This window comes from Odocoileus virginianus, chromosome 2, assembly GCF_023699985.2.
Source record: "Odocoileus virginianus isolate 20LAN1187 ecotype Illinois chromosome 2, Ovbor_1.2, whole genome shotgun sequence".
NCBI classification, from domain to species: Eukaryota; Metazoa; Chordata; class Mammalia; order Artiodactyla; family Cervidae; genus Odocoileus; species Odocoileus virginianus.
In genome coordinates, this window is record NC_069675.1 from 12107871 (window position 1) to 12124254 (window position 16384).

At 45.7% G+C, this 16384-nt stretch overlaps 1 protein-coding gene and 1 non-coding gene across 2 annotated transcripts in view; one reads left to right on the forward strand and one right to left on the reverse strand.

Moving 5' to 3' along the window:
• Positions 1 to 7746, forward strand: part of EXOC6B (exocyst complex component 6B) — a 675781-nt gene extending 668035 nt beyond the window's left edge. The window contains 1 exon segment of the mRNA XM_070476359.1: positions 4338 to 7746. Coding sequence (XP_070332460.1) covers positions 4338 to 4464 — 127 coding nt within the window. The 3' untranslated portion in view covers positions 4465 to 7746.
• LOC139031760 (U6atac minor spliceosomal RNA) lies at positions 2056 to 2181 on the reverse strand. Its single transcript, XR_011484236.1, has one exon. It is a non-coding gene; the product is annotated as a U6atac minor spliceosomal RNA (small nuclear RNA).
• Positions 7747 to 16384: the final 8638 nt, after the last annotated feature.

The following is a 16384-nucleotide window of genomic DNA, read 5'->3' on the forward strand; positions in this document are numbered from 1 at the left end:
GGTTCCTGGCAAAGAAGCTCCTGAAATTATTTCAGCTGCCCCACCAACCCTTGCCTCTGTCAGATTGAGCTTTCTTATGCTGAGTAGCCCAAGAAAGCTGCACTGGAAGTGTCTGACTCTTGCCTTCAGTAGTCACTAGCCAGCAGAAGTGGTTGCCGTAGGACTCTTGCATCTCTGAAGCAGAGTTGCTGCTGCTGAGATTGAGTTGGCCAGCTCCAGAACATCTCCCTAACCGATGTGTCACCCAGATGCTGGCATCTGCACTGCGTTGTAGCCTGGCCCTGGCTTTAGCTTACCTAGTTGAGAGCTGGCAGACCAGAGACAAAGACCCATGTAAAAAGGAAGTTTTCCCTTGTCATCAAACTAGATAAAACTCTTAGCTTCTTAGAAGCTTCTTAGAAGAGTGCCCTGCATCTAGACAGTGTAGTGTTTATATATAGCCAGTCAGGCAGGTCTCAAACCCTAAGAAGGCAAGGGTCAGAGTCCAGGAGGCCAGAGTGAAGCCTTAGGCAGAAGGAGAGGCTGAGGGGCGCCTTCCTGCTGAAGGCTATCATGGAGGAGAGGAGGAGGAGAGGTAGAGCAGGAGGCAGAGGTGTGTGTTTGGAGCCAAGTCACTAAGAGCCCAGAATTGACTTTTTCCAGATCAAGACAGAGACTCATGTTTCCATTTTAACTCTGTTTCCCATGATTCTCTCTCCCAATGACCTTCTTCCCTAGGATATCTAGAGAGTAAGTATATTATTCACTTGGGCCGTTTCCACTACTTTGAGGCAAGTCCTTCTGGTTTCCTCATTGACACTAATGACTACACTAAAATCCCTACCCCGTGAGTTGTCCCCACCCTGACATACTAATCTGCTAAACCAGCCCGGTGCCAGCTGGCTGGCTGCCTCCTCTCTCCTTGGTCCTTCAAGTGACCCTTGGCTTACCAGTTCCTTTGGGGCTGGGAGTGGTGACAGGGATTTTCCCCCATCAGTGCCAGGTAAAAGGTTGCTCCCGCCCACCTTCCTGGCACACTCAATATTCTTGCTAGTCCAGGGCCTGAAATCCAGCCCTGACACAAGGGAGCTTCCTCAGCAGTCTTCCCGCTGTCCCAGTGGTGAGGCCCGGGCTTCAAGATGTCCCATAGAAGACTCTTTCTTAGAGGCAAGGCCTCACCCACGTTCTCAGCACCCTGTGGCTTTTGCGTTGCTGCTCGGGAGTCCTGTTCATTATGTGCTCAGATGGGCTCTGGGATTCCTTTCGGCCAGGTGCCTCTCTCAACAGTTCTTACTCCTCTGTTCCTGAGAATCTCTGGATCCAGCAAGTACTGGCTTATCTACTTCCTGTGGCTCAACAACAGGCAGAAATAATCAGCCTCTCAGTAGCATTCTTGAGGCCTAGCCAGTGATAATGCCATGTACTTACCCCAGGTGATCAGCAGGATTTAAAAGCTCCCTTCCAAACACAGTAGGGCCAGAGGCCACCCAGATCACTGAAATCCACATTTCCCAGCCTCATAGGAATCAGTCTCTCATCTTGACCCTCTCCTGCTTTCCCCACAGCTCTACCTCCAGAGCTCAATACTCTCTCCTTTCCAACCTGACACTTCTTTTTTTTTTTTTTTTTTCCATTTATTTTTATTAGTTGGAGGCTAATTACTTTACAGTATTGTAGTGGTTTTTGCCATACATTGACATGAATCAGCCATGGATTTACATGTGTTCCCCATCCTGATCCCCCCTCCTGCCTCCCTCTCTACCCGATCCTTCTGGGTCTTCCCAGTGCACCAGGCCCAAGCACTTGTCTCACGCATCCAACCTGGGCTGGTGGTCTGTTTCACCCTTGATAATACTTGTTTCAGTGCTGTTCTCTCAGAACATCCCACCCTCGCCTTCTCCCACAGAGTCTAAAAGTCTGTTCTGTACATCTGTTTCTTTTTTTCTGTTTTGCGTATAGGGTTATCGTTACCATCTTTTTAAATTCCATATATATGCGTTAGTATACTGTATTGGTGTTTATCTTTCTGGCTTATTTCACTCTGTATAATGGACTCCAGTTTTATCCATCTCATTAAAAAAACCGTGGTTAGATGCCACGAAGTAGGTGGCAATGCCTTAACCGTATGCGTGTTGTCAGGCCTGAGAGCCTCTTCCATCCTTGTCAAGGGGAGTGCTAACCTTCTCTCCTTTCATACAACACCAACCTGACACTTAGCAGGATGAGATGTGGAAAGATACAAAGACCTGAGGACTTTCAGGAAAGAGAAGAGGCCCCTGCATCTTTGAGAGGTGTCCGGGGCCAAAGCAGAGCCAGATCCTGGGCGCACAGAGTGTGATGAGGTGGAGGCTCTCCTTTGGTCTCAGAGCATTGCCAGATACAAGCCAGCATGCCACCATCAGCCCTCAGGGCACCCGAGTTTCTCCTTCAAGTAATCCCCACTGCCGGCCTCAATGGCTAAGAAATCCTGGCCTCTGGGGCCCAGAGACTACCCTCTTCTCCTGTTCCCTCCAACCTTATTTCTGGACCTCCCCTAAGGGAGTTGAAAGCCATCTCTGTCTTTGGGCTGCTTTGAGGAGTCATGAAACTAATGATCACATAGGATGTTAAATTAAGTGCCCTATAAAGGTCAGAAGTACTTTTCTTCCTTTATTATTCTTTTTGTTTTGTTTAGTGTTGGTTTTATTTAGATTTATAGTATATCCAGCAGAGGAGTTGCTGTCTGGGATAAATAATCCTAAGTCAAGCCAGTTCCACAAACATCATGGTACAGTTACTGTCTGAGGGACCAGATACAGTAATCATGATAGCCTGGAGGTCCTTTGTGCTTTCTTTTCAACCTAAACCTCTAAACCTCTGTCATCTCTCCTTCTTCCTTCCTTTCAAGCACGGACCTCCACATGTGGGTGGTTGTACCTTATATGCCGTCTCTAAGTGTGCTTGATGAGTAATTCCAGGCTCAAGGCCCTAAAGCTTAGATCAGAGAGAGTAGTCTCAATTGGCTTGTGGCTGTCACCATCAGCCAGAGCCATAAAGCTGGGATGCTCATCAGAACCTCCCTACCATATGGATATAAATGTCCTTACGGACTCCCTGACCTTCTGACCTACTGGCCTCTCTAGTCCATCCCTCTGCACGGGGCCTCCCAGAAGGAAAAAGTGGTCCAGGATTAGCCAAAGGCCCCTGGGAAGTCTTCCTGGGAGTAGTTTACTTCTTGGTGCCAGGTTCCTTCCATCCCCTCTCCTCACCCATCTCCATGCAGGGCAGGGAGCTGTGAGGTCAGAGAGCTGGCCGAGCTCCTGAGGGATGGACATGAGGAGCCACCTCGGCTGACCCCAGGGATAAATGAGTCTGGGCAGTGTCCTTTCTGTACCATTAGAACTGTCTGTGGGCTGGAGATCCAGTGTGCAGAGGCTGGGGCCAAAGTTGACAATCACCAACAAATACCAGGGGCTGAGACCCCTTTCAGGGGAATGAAAGATTCCTGGGATCTGTCACAACGGCTAAGTCAGGCTTGGGGTTCCTCTGAACCTCTGCCTAGCCTTGCCTTTCTCCATCCATGCTTTCCAGTTAGGTCTCTCCATCTGCAGAATTGATGGCCAGAACTGCCCAGGGTTTATGCTTTAGGAATATGCCATCTTGGGAGCTTTAGCAGGAGCCAGTTAAAAAGCTTTCCAAAGGTCAAGATCTGAAGGTGTAGCAACCGTTGAGAACTCAGGGGCTTCTCTTGCATAAAGTCCTGGTTTTTCAAGTGAGAGAACGGCTCAGCCTTTTGGCACCTGCTTCCTCAGCACCATGCCCTCCGAACCACCTCACTGTCTCTGGGCCTCTATTCTGAGGCAAAGGAAAAGAGATCAGTCAAGCCCTTGGTTTTGTTAGGAGTAGGATAGAATTACCAGCTAAAGTAATGTTTAGAAATGCATAGTGGCTTTCAGTTACTTGTGTTCTCTTGAAATTGCTAGTTAAGAGCATTGTCCTGCTTTCCCTTTCAAATACCAGCTGTAAGGTCCCAGCAGGATTTAGTAGGTTCAGGGGGTAATGAGAAGACCTTAGACATTCTCTGAGATCCTGTTGTCCATCAAGGCTGCAGGAGGTGCCAGATACCTGTAATAGGCTCATGCCTGGGCATAGGAAGGAAGGAAGTAGGTAGGGCGAGTATGGAGAGCAAGGGGGCTGGCCAGAGGGGACTGAGTTGGGAGGGATGGAGGTGCCGGCAGGCAGCTTTCTGAATAGTAGGTGAGTATGGGCCTGACAGTGGAAATGTTCTGGACTCTCTCAACTCCAGGTGGTGGTTAAGACACAGTGGCCACCATTGCCGCCTCGAACGCTTTGCTCTCTTTCTTCCCCTCTCTGTTTAGGATGAAGGACACCAGCCGCAAGAACAACATGTTTGCACAGTTTCGGAAAAATGAGCGAGACAAGCAGAAATTGATTGACACTGTGGCCAAGCAACTCCGGGGACTCATCAGCAGCCACCACTCATGAAGACGGGCCTCAGGCCCACAGAGGCTGCTGGCTGCAGCCCCGGAGTCCGGGACCCAGCGCTGGCTGGCCCTGCATTTGTGCATTCTTCTTCAAAGAGAACAAATGTATTTTTTTATAATAACCTATGTACAGTATTCGCATAACCTTTCCCTATAGTAGAAGAGGCACAAGAGTAAGCAAGTCCATGAGATGTTGCTAGGCTGGGCTTCAGGGGAAGTCAGGCTGCACTGTATTTTCCTAGAGACGGTGGTGTCGTCAGTCCAGCATGAGGAACCACCTTTCATCCGTGGCTCTAGAGCTTAGGTCTGGGGCTCAGAAACTGAACAAACAAAATGGGTACTTGGCACTGGGAGGTAAGGTGAGTAGGCAGAAGGATAATGAAGTACATCCTGTTCACTCCTAGGTTCCCCATTCATTGCATAGGTGAGGCTGGTTGTTCCTGACGCAAGGAAGGGGCCTGAAAGACATTACTACTTGGTCTATAAAAGACCAACACACAGCTGTGGAGTTCCAGAGGTTTCTTCCCCTCAGTCCACTGACTTTCCCTGACCAGACAACAAGCATGCCATTGTGACCAGATGACAGCTTCACCACAGTCCCCCCAAGGGTGGCGTCTTTTAGCCTAGATCTGCCCCCAGTGCTTTTACTCCTGATTTTTCTGGGGCATGGAAGAGCTGAGTGCGCAGTGGGACTAACTAGACCTTATGACTAGCTGTAGGTTGCCCCCACACCAGGAGGAGGTCTTAAAAGCCAGTGTGAATGGGATTAGAGCCCCAGCCCCTTCCCCATTCCTCTCACTGCCTTCTTTCCTGGTCAGGCGCTTGGTTCAGGGCATAGGTCCACAGTTATTCCATAGACAGAGAATCTCAGACTTGGCCTCCTCCAGCAGTGTCATTGGGATAGTCAGATTGCAGAAGCCTGAAAAATGACCTTTTGCTTTCCGCTTAGGTAAAACCTGAAGATTACTTGGAATCGTTCCTTTGTGTTTTAAAACCAACTTTCTGGCTACCATCTGTATAGGAAATGCCACCAGCTCTGTGCTGTGGGGAGAGCTTTAGCTGGACTAGATGCCTCGGGATGGAGCCACTGTCACCGTGAAGTAGAGCAGGTCAGCCGTGTCTAATGGTTTGTCACCCCGGCCTTCCCTCACCAAGTCATACCCTGGATAAGAAGCTCCTGCTCAAGCCTAAAGCTTCCGTCCCCTTTTGAGGTCCCCATAGCTATCTTTTGGCTTTGTCTGAGAAAGATTGCCTGTAATCCTATCCTTCAAGCTCTGGAGTTTGCAGAGGAGCCTGAACCGGCTGTCCTCTGTCGCAAATGGGCTCCAGTGACTTAATGCAAAGGCTTTGCTATGAGGTCAGTCAGCGGACCCTGCCCTTTAAGACACTTCAGGAAGACACTATTAAGGCTACTGGCGAGAGTATAATTGTGCATCACCAAACAATGACAAATAAGCCACACAGGACTTTCCAGCTAGGATTAGTGGGAGGAAAGACTCATCAAACAGAATTCTTCACTACCTTTGTCAGCTACTGAGTTGCTTCTAGGGAAGGCAGTACTTCCTTTTCACCCCACCCCCACCCCCCTGCCAAATATTATGGCACAACTTAAAAACCATGGGGAAGAAAATATGCACGCAGACACACAGACTTCCTCAAAACTGGAAAGACCGGGCTGCTTGTGGACTCTGCAGAAGATTTCTGAGGCTCATTCTTGGGGCTAATCATCCTGAGGGCTTGGTCCAGGGTCTTAGAATGAGGCTCAGAGATGAAGGCTACCACTCAGAACTTCCATAGCCAAGGGAAGGCAGGGGTCCACGGGAATGAGACCTAAAATGGCATCTCTCAAATTCTGGACTTTATTATAAAAGAGCAAGAAATGATCACTCTAATCCTATTGCTTAAGAAGGGCCCCCAAACACCCTCCTTCTCTAGACCCCAATTACGGCAGGACCTCTTTTGCTTTGAGTGCTGAGACTTTGAAGTGGAATGGAGGGAACCTTAAGTATGTCACTTTCAAGCATTATCATTGTTGGTCTGGTCTCAGACCTGTACCCTGGAGAAACAGTGCTACAAAGAGAAAATGAACAGGGTGGAAGAACAGGGTTACCTTACCCCTTGCACACAGAAGTCCCTCTGTAGAAAATCACTTACTCAAGCCCAAGACTCACAGGGTAGATCCTTTGTTAGACCCCGTCTTTCCTCTTGGTCTGCCTCCCGCCTTCCCTAACAAAACCAACATGCACCTATGAGTTGTCTGTGGAGACACACCCTTGGTGACCAGGGATGGGTGAAAAACAGGGACTGGCAATGTCTAAACTGTTTAAATTGGTGAAGTCGGAGTTTTCAATTTTGTCTATAGGCTTCAAGCTAGGTCAGCCCTGGAGAGGACTTGTACAAAGCATGGGTGCCTGCATCCCCCAGAATCCTGAGATCTGGCCTCAAGTGCCCAGAGATGTAGATACGCCCCAGAGGCCTCAGTAAGAGTCGAGAACTTGGGTGTTTGGAGGCCTTTCCATCTTCTAGTTGGCTGAGTTCTTGGGAAAACCAGATCCATATTCCTGAAGGGACAGTCAGGTTGGGGACCCTAATGGGTTGCAAGTAGTAATTTAGACAGCTGGAATAGTTTTAATGTATCACATGGCAAAATCTCTGAGTAGACTAAATGACGCTGCTGATGGTGGGGAAGAACAGGACGTGAAAATTGGAAGCAGCAGAGTTCCCATTGGTCAATGGAATATACAGCATCCAGGGAGCAATACCCAGCATTTGCATTGTCTCCCAGGCCTCCAAGTCAGCCTAGCTTCACTGCACACTTGACAAGTGCTTGCTCAGCTAGTCCCAGACCCAGGCCCTTTGTCCCCAAGATTGGCATTGGCCATGACTCTGCCCATGAGGCCTCTGAGCACACTCCCCAGGGTCTGCTGCAGAAGCCCGGTCACCAGAGCCGCACTTCTTCCAGGATGCTGCACCTGGCTGCTTTTGTTGCCTCTTTTATCTTTTTCCTTTGCCTGAGTTTGCAATTACTTTTCACTAATGTGTTGGAAATGGCCTTTTTATTTTGCACAAATAGTTGCACATTTATGAGGGAAATTTAGGAAAGTCCGTTTTTAACTCTAAAGGGAACTTTTTTCTTTAAAACTCAACCAGTAAAGCTACTGATTCAGATGGGCCTCGTGGTTAGTAGAAAACCTCTTACGTGGAAAGAGCATGTCTATTCCTCCTGTATGTTCTCTTTTAATTACTATTAAATAAGGGAGCCTACGTACCTGTTCAAAAGCCACCGTGTTGTCTCATGACTTTTGTTCTCCCACCCCTTTCACACCGTGGAGCATGGTTGGTGATCTGGATACAGACACTGCACCCCTTCAGCCGCACTGGGGACTGAGCAGGCAGAAGCCTGCTGGGGAGGAGAAAGCCGCCTTCGAGACAAGGCAAGAAATTGAATTGTGGCCTTGGAAACATTCCAAACCACTGGCCTAGGCTTTCCTGCCTGTACCATTAACACTGGCATCATCGTCATCAAGAGGAATAACCCTTGAATTGCCTGATTTATGAGGAGTACCTGGCTAGGCAACTTGGGGCTCACTGTTCTGAGCACTGGCCCTGCCATGGAAAGGCTCCTGGTTAAGATGGAGCCAGGAGGGATTATCTAGAAGAAGGAGTGAAATGAGCCTGTCTTAGAGCTTGGTGGGGAGAGGGACAAGCATCACAGACTGCTGTGGGAATGGCTCTCATCAGGGAAGCAGCACAGAGGAATGTGAGTCAGTTATGTCCAACTCTTTGCGACCCCATGGACTATACAGTCCATGGAATTCTCCAGGCCAGAATACTGGAGTGGGTAGCCTTTCCCTTCCCCAGGGGATCTTCCCAACCCAAGGATCAAACCCAGGTATCCCACATTGCAGGCAGATTCTTTACCAGCTGAGCTACCAGGGCACAGAGAAATGGGGGTGTTAATTAGCTGGGCCTTGAAGGAATTAAATTCAATGTGGTGCAGATCACATTAGAGTGAAAAGTTGGCACAAGTCTGGTGTGTGCACAAATCTGGTAGGCATATCTGAAACCTCGGTGAGTAAAGCCTGAAATGTCTGTGCACAGCACCCAGCCTTCCTGGCCCCAGGCTGGCACGGAATGGGAATAGGCTGGAGAGAATTTCTTCAGTAACAAGTCTGACCACTGCAACTGGGCATCAAAGCCTGAGAGACCTGGGCTTCAGTTCCTGCTGTACCACTTACCAGCTGAATGACCTTGAACAGTGAACTCCCTGAATCTCATAATCCTTATCAATGAAAGCAGAACCATAGTCGGGCCTGATGTACAGGCTTGCTGTGAAGTGTAACTGGGCTATGGATTATCAAAAGGCCTAGCCATTTCCTAGCCACACACAAAAGCTCTTCCAGGCCTTTCCCTCCCTTGCCTCCAATTCCACAATGTGCAGTGACAACATCATATGGAATTGTCCAGAGCATCTCTGCCTCCCAGTTTCCCCTCCCCAAGCCCATCACAGGCTTCATGGCACTGGGGTCCACCAAACTCCTGCGTAGACACTGAGATAGAAGCCATCACTTCAGACAGCCAGTTACCTGGCTCAGAGTAGAGCCAGTCATTCAGGTGGGATCTGCCCCTCAATTCCACTTGGAACCTCCTCTGCCAAAACTTATACCACCTTCTAAAGTTTAGGAGTTCTTGACCAGAATTCTGTGAACCCTTGAAGTGTGTATGTGGGGGAATATATGTACATACACACAGGCTTGTATCCAGTCAGTTTTCTGGCTAGAAGGTATATGGCTTTCATCAATGTCTAAGGAAGATTCAGGACTGAAATCTTGAATAATAACCAGATCCCTTTGGAAGTATAGATCTCCCTGAAGGAAGAGCCAGACGCTGAGCAGTCACCTCCTCTCCCTGCCTCACAGAGTTCTGGCAGGAGATTTTTCAAGACCTGCAGCTCTGCTTCCCACCTCTTCCGGGAGCCTCCACATGAACCTCGGGTCACACCTAAAAACCAGTACAACCACCATTCCTAGCTTGATCTCCCTGAACCAGTTTAGGGTCCCCAGGGGCACGCGAGCACCCTGTACTTCTGAGAAGAGAGACTTCCAACTGGTTGAGGGAATCGCAAGCAAGAAGGTCCAGTCTAGAGGCTTGGGCTGTCGAAGCTGAACTGAACCCAGACTGTTTCCCACAGCTTCTGAGCCTGAGCACTGACTGCTCCAAAGTCTCACCCATGGCCTTGTCCAGAGAGGGCCCAGCAACCCTTGTGGTGTGCCTGCACTGCGGGGAACCGCCCCGAACCAGGGACAGATGGGAGCTGTCTCCAGCTTGCCCCTTGTCTCATCTGCTCACCAGGCAGATGAGGGTGGGGAACAGCCAGTGGGAGATAACCGGAGGGAGGAGAAGAGTGCCAGTCCCTTTACCCCAGAGGCTCAGCTTTGATTTAATGGACACTGCTTGCTGGGAATGAGAGAGCCTCCAGGCCCAAGAGACCAGAAGACAAAGGCTCTCGAGGAAGTGCAGGGAGGCGGAGGGGAGTGGTGGGGCCCGGCATTGTGCTGGAGCACCACCCCTCTATCTGTTTCAATCACTGCTAGGGTTAGGGTTACCCTGCCTTTGGGGCCCCGGCTCCTCTGTGGGGTCTGTGACATCAGCTGTTGTGATGTTAATGGAGCCTCCCCAGCCCCTGCACAGGGGGTACCCCCACACTGACCAGCCCACCTCAGCTCCTGGGGAGGATCCCAGCTCCTATTCCCTCAGGGAGGGGGCAGTCTGTGGGCCCAGAACCCAACCCAAGACAACAGCGCCCCTCCCAGTCTGAACCCACTGCTAAGTGTACCTTCCAAGCCCAAGCTGTGACCTTCCTCTCTCCAAAGCTCCAGAAAAGGAATGAAATCTGAACATTGAGACGCTTTTCTGGCCCTAAACAATCCTTCCATTCTCTAGGCTCAATGATGGGTCTATTCCCTCCTGTAAATGGGTCTCGTAATCTTCAACTTTTACCTTTGCTTCTAAGGGTAATTAATTGCGTCTCCCTCTTGTTCTCCCCACACACTCCCCTCTCTGTTACAGGGCTCAGGTTAAGCTGGACGGATGGCTTTTCTTTCTTTCTATTCCGTAGAGTGCTTATTTTTAAAGCTGATGGAGTAATGCCCTGCCCTCTGCAGTGAACCTCTTTTCCAGAGAAGCCTGCTGGGAAAATGGCACTTCCCTGGGCACAGGAAAGGGGGCTTACGTCTGGCCAGCTTTTCAGAGAACCAGCTTGGAGCTACCTTTTCACTCCTTCCAACCCCCAAATGTGTTTCCAAAGTTTTAGGAAAGACATTTTGAGGTACCACTCGGGAGCCAAGTGTAGGGTTAAGAAGTGATCTGGGAGGTAAAGATGGGCATGGGAGAAAGCAAAACCAAAGGGTCAGAGTCTCTTTTTTTCCAGGATGAGGAGAAACAGTAAGGTTCAAGCGCAGGGCAGCTTGAGGACATCCAGGCTGGAGGTGAGGGTAAGACGCATGAAGGCCGGCTGGCAGAGAGACTGCCGTGGTAGCGGTAGGTCATGCAAGCAGGAAGCTGAGCCCCTCAGAGGCTGGTGGTTCCTAGTGGCGGTGATCTTGGCTGACGCCTCTGCTCTTCGAAGGCCGGAAGGACATCACAGGCCTGTCTGAGGCCCCCGCAGTACCTCAGCCAGCAGACGGCATATGGGCTCTCGTGGCCACATCAAGTCACACTAGTGATTCGCTACCGAGAGAGGGGACTGTGAGAGCAGCTCTCCTTGCTAAGAGGAATTCTCTGTCACTGACATTCTTGAGAAAGCATATGGTGATAATAAAAAGCAAACCAACGTTTAGCCAGGTTTATTACCGTGTAAAATTCTCTGCAGATATGTTCCATTCCACTCTTGGTATGCCACGGAATAAGGAACAGGTTGAAAACAGATTGAATAAGGTGAGAAATCAAAGTAGCATTTTAATTCCTGATGGGCAGGATGTGGTCCTGGCAGTGATGGTGAATGTGTTCATACATGCCTGTGCACATGTGCACACAGATCCGACAGTACTACTGGTGGTTTCCCCACTGGGCCCGAAGGCCATTCCCCACATTTAATCACTGCTCACAGGATGGTGATGTTCATTTTACTACATATATACTGACTTTTTTCACAAAAAAGTTATGGTGTATTAAACTACAGGTTTTTTTTCTACACAGTGTATCTTAAACATTTTTGTGGCAACATATAGGATATCTTCATCCTTTGTGAAGCTCATAATTATTTCTAGTGCACAGATATACCTTGAGTTTATTTAACCAATTCCCAGTTGATGGATATTTGGGATGTCTCCAGTATTTCACAGGCATTTCACAGTATATCAAGACATCTGTATACATCTTTGCCTTGTTTAGGTATTTCTGCAGCATACAGTTTCAGGAGTGAAATTGATTGGTTAAAGGCTATAAATACCATAAATATTAATAAAAGTGTGTCTTACTTTCTAGCAAATCACCAACTTATACTGTCTCCAATACTGTATGAGTTTGCTTGTATTCTCAGCCCTAAGGAATTTCAATATTCTTGATTCATTTTTTGCAAAAGTAAAAAATCATTTCCTTTTGTTTTATTTATACTTCCTTATAGTGAGCCTAAGCATCACTTATATTGTTTATTGCTCATTGTATTTCCTCTTGTATTAAGTAGCCATCCATTTATTGTGCCTTTAAAAAAATAGGTTGTTTCCTTGTTCATATGATTTGTAACTCTTTGTCTATATGGGATTTCAATTATTTGTCTTTTGCATAGCAAATACTTTCCCCAGCTTTTCTTCTGAATTTGTTCACAGTTCATATCTTTTAGAACTCTTCATTCTACAAGTAAAAAAAAAACCAACTCAGAAGAGGAGATCTATTGATTGAAAGTCCAAAGTTAGTTCAAGGTTGCTTTGTTTCAATGGCTGAAAAAAACCAAGGTTCTTTCCTCTTCTCTCCTATCTTTTCAAATAGCAAGGCCATCCTAAATTTCACTTTCCTTCTGGTGGCTGACTGTCATTTTTCCAGGTTTCAGGTCACCACACCACACTGTGTGGAAACTGACTTCCATGGGCCCTCCGAGATGAGTGAGGAAGCTTCTGTCCCAGATGCCTCCCCTATTTGGAGACCTAAATTTAATTACACGTCATTCTTTCTGATCAGGACCAATTCATGAGTTTACTGCTTAGGCCCAGAGTGACTTGTACCAATCATGGTGGCAAAGGCAACAGGGTTACCTTGGTAGGTTAAACCAATCAGTTCTTACCACTAGAATTTAGAGTAAAGAGATATTAACACTCACCACGAAGCAAACCGCAAGACATCTGTGCAATGGGGAAGAGGTGGGTGGAATATTGAGGAGACAGGCCACAATATTCACTGCATGGTGCTTTTTTGTCATATAGAAAGTTTTTTCATTTTTGGAACGTTAATTTATCAGAATTTTCATTTATGATGTTTAGATTTCACATCATACTTAGATTTTCCCCTCTTCAAAACTGTAAAAACATTGACCCATGTTTTCTTCTGATATTTGTGTTTAATATAGCAGCCATTTATCAGTTTGAATTTCACTTAGAGGTGAAGAATATGGCAGAGACCCAGCTTTTTCTCTTTTTCCAAATGGCTCACCAGTTGTCTCCCAACATCACTGATTTCTTTTTAAATGTTATTTTTTATCATATATAAAATTCCCATTTATTCTTGGGTCTATTTCTGGACTTTCTACAACGTTCCATGATCATTCTGTTTCTGAGCCACTACCACATTGTTTTAGTTACCATTGTCTTTGTAATTTGTTTTAATATCTAACCTACATTGTGGAGTAGGAAATGGCAACCCACTCCAGTATTCTTGCCTGGAGAATTCCATAGGCAGAAAAGCCTGGCAGGCTACAGTCCATGGGGTCACAAAGAGTCGGACATGGACTAAAGCTACTGAGCATGCATGTGTGCATGCAACCTACATTGTGGTTTCCTTTTTTCAAAATGGTCTTCAATATTTTGGGAACTTATTCTTCCCAAGTAGTTTTTTTTTTTTTAATTGAGGTATAGTTGCTTTAAAATGTTGTATTCTCCCAGAGTAGTTTTAATCTTTAAAAAAATGTTTAAAGGTATACTGTGATTTTGACTGGAATTGCACTGAATTATAAAATAATTTACAGGTAAACGATACCTTTATAACATAAAGCCTGTCTATGCAATGATGAAAATGTTTATTTACTCACCACATGTATATTCCTCTGACATTTTTAACATTTTCTTCATTTAGATTCTTTGCATTTCTTATTCACTACAACCATAGATGTTTTATGTTGTCATTATTGTTATAAATGAGATCTCTCCTTCCATGTTCTATATTTTCTTCAGCTTTTAATTACAGAAGTAATATGTAAACACCTATAAAACTAGAAAAACTCCTGAAGTCTGATATTACCTAATATTGGTAAGGATATGGAGAAACATTTGTAGGAAGATAAATTAATACAACTACTTTAGAAAGTAGTTTGATGATGCAGATCCAAACCCCTCATCCACAACTCAGAAATCCAAAGAGCTCTGAAAACTGAACTCTCTTTCCTAACTCATTTGGTGGCAAAACCTGAGCTGATGTGAAGCTTTTTGTCATCTTATTTGTCTCACTTAATGTGAATATTTATATTTTTCACCACAGAAGAAATAATACATTTGTTATAGAATATGTTCCCAAACCCTACTGAGAGTGTTATGTATAGCATATATACTATATTGCCTTTCTAAAATCCAAAAAATTCTTAATCCTGAAACATATCTGACCGTAAGGCATTGAGCAATGCATTGTGGGCCTGTATCTAAGAAAGATGCACATATCTTAAGACCCAGCAATGTTACTTCTGAGAATATTCCCTTGGGAAATCAATCCTGTGGGCACAAGGAGACCTAAGACTGTTCATTCTAGCATTGCTTGTAATGATGAAAAACTAGAAATTACCTAAAGGTCCACCAAGCAGTGAGTAGATAAATTGTGATATATTCATCTAAAAGGATATATCACAGCAGTTAGAATGAACTATAGTTACATATGTCAATATGAATAAATCTTTTAAAAGTTGTTGAGTAAAAAAGCAAGTTGAAGAATGATAACAGTGCCTTGTAACTCTGAAAACATGAAGGAGAATGATAAACAGTAAGTTCCTTCTGCAGTAGGAGGAACAAAATAAGGTCCACTGGGGTACACAGGGTTTTTTTACTTTATAAAGTCTAATTTCTTTTTAAAAAATCTGAAACGAACATGGCAAAATGTTGAAATGTTTTTACAAATAAATTTGTAGTCTACATAATGGTCCTAACCCTTTTTGTGGCTGCATGGTATTCCATGGTGGGACTACTCCTTAATTTAGCCATTTCCTTACTATTTATTGATATTTAACTTGCTTTCACCTACTTGTTATAACCAAAACTGCAGAATCAAGCACATGTGATATCTTTTTGCATTTAAACAAACATTTCTTTCAGATTGCTAGTAATTCCTAGGAGTGATGTTAGTAGATAAGGGGTATACATTTTAGGTACTCCCCAGATGGCACTAGTGGTAAAGAACCTGCCAGCCAATGCAGGCTACACAAGAGACATGGGTTTGATCTCTGGGTTTGATCAGTGGGGTTGAAAAGAGTCGGACATGACTAAGCAACTTAGCACACATATATTTTGTATTTTGTTAGATGATGCCAATTGTCTTTCAAACAGGCTGTACTAATTTATTTTCTTACCAGCAATATAAGAGATTGTCAGTTTCCCAACATCATCAGTGAGACTCCAACTGGAATCAGGAGAAATGGTTTATTAATCTGCAGTTGCCAGTTTCTGTTAAGCTGAATCATCTTTTCCTATCTCATTAGTCAGTTACAGTATTCTCAAGAAATTGCCAGTTGATACTGTTTTCAGTTCAAAGTATGTTCAGCTACAAGTAATTGAAAATGGACAATGAGTTTGGTAAAGAATTAAGGTAGGAATTTTTTTGTTCCTCATTTGGTTTCCATGTTTTGTTTTGACTAAGAATAATTTTGGAGGCTTAAGCGCACGCGGTACAAGGCCAGAGCAGCTGAGTGGCAGGGACCTAGGTACTTTCTGTCTCCCTGTCCTGTCTCCTTAGCATGCTCACCACTTCATAGGCACGGGGCAGCTGTGTCCCTACAGACATCATGTCCACCTTCCAGGATAGAGGAAGAAAAAAAAATAAAGAGATCAAGGCCTGTTCAGGTCAAATCTCTCCCTTTCATATGTGCATGCATGCTCAGTCACGTCTGACTCTTTGTGACCCCATGGACTGTAGCCCTCCAGACGCCTCTGTCCGTGGATTATCCTGGCAAGAATACTAGAGTGGGTTGCCATTTCCTCCTCCAGGGGACTTGCCCGAAACAGGAATCCAACCTGTGTATCCAGCATCTCCTGGCAGGTGGATTCTTTACCCTGAGTCACCTGAGAAGACTGTCCCTTTCTTAGAAACCTGTAATTTTCATCTTTCTTTGGGTTTGAATATTACCCTAAAATTATGCATTCTCAGAATTATTTAAATTGCTATTTAACACTATCTCTTCATGTTACCTCCTCTTACATCATATTGGTCAAAATGTGGCCACTAAACAGATCATGGCCAAAGACAGTATGACTATGGTTTAGACCAACGATGGTTCATTCCCTGTAAGCTCCATCAGAGCAGAGTGTTTTCTTCACAGACTTATTCTTAGTGTCTAGAAGAGTTTTTGCCACATAGAATATGTTCAATAAATTTTGCTGAATAAACTGCATGCATGAATGAAAAGGTAAATGGAGCTGGGAGTCAATCTGAGTCCTGTCCACAGAAGTCGTTAGGAATAAATACTCTCAACAGAGGGGGTCTGTCACAATATCCTGGATCCACTGAGCCAATTG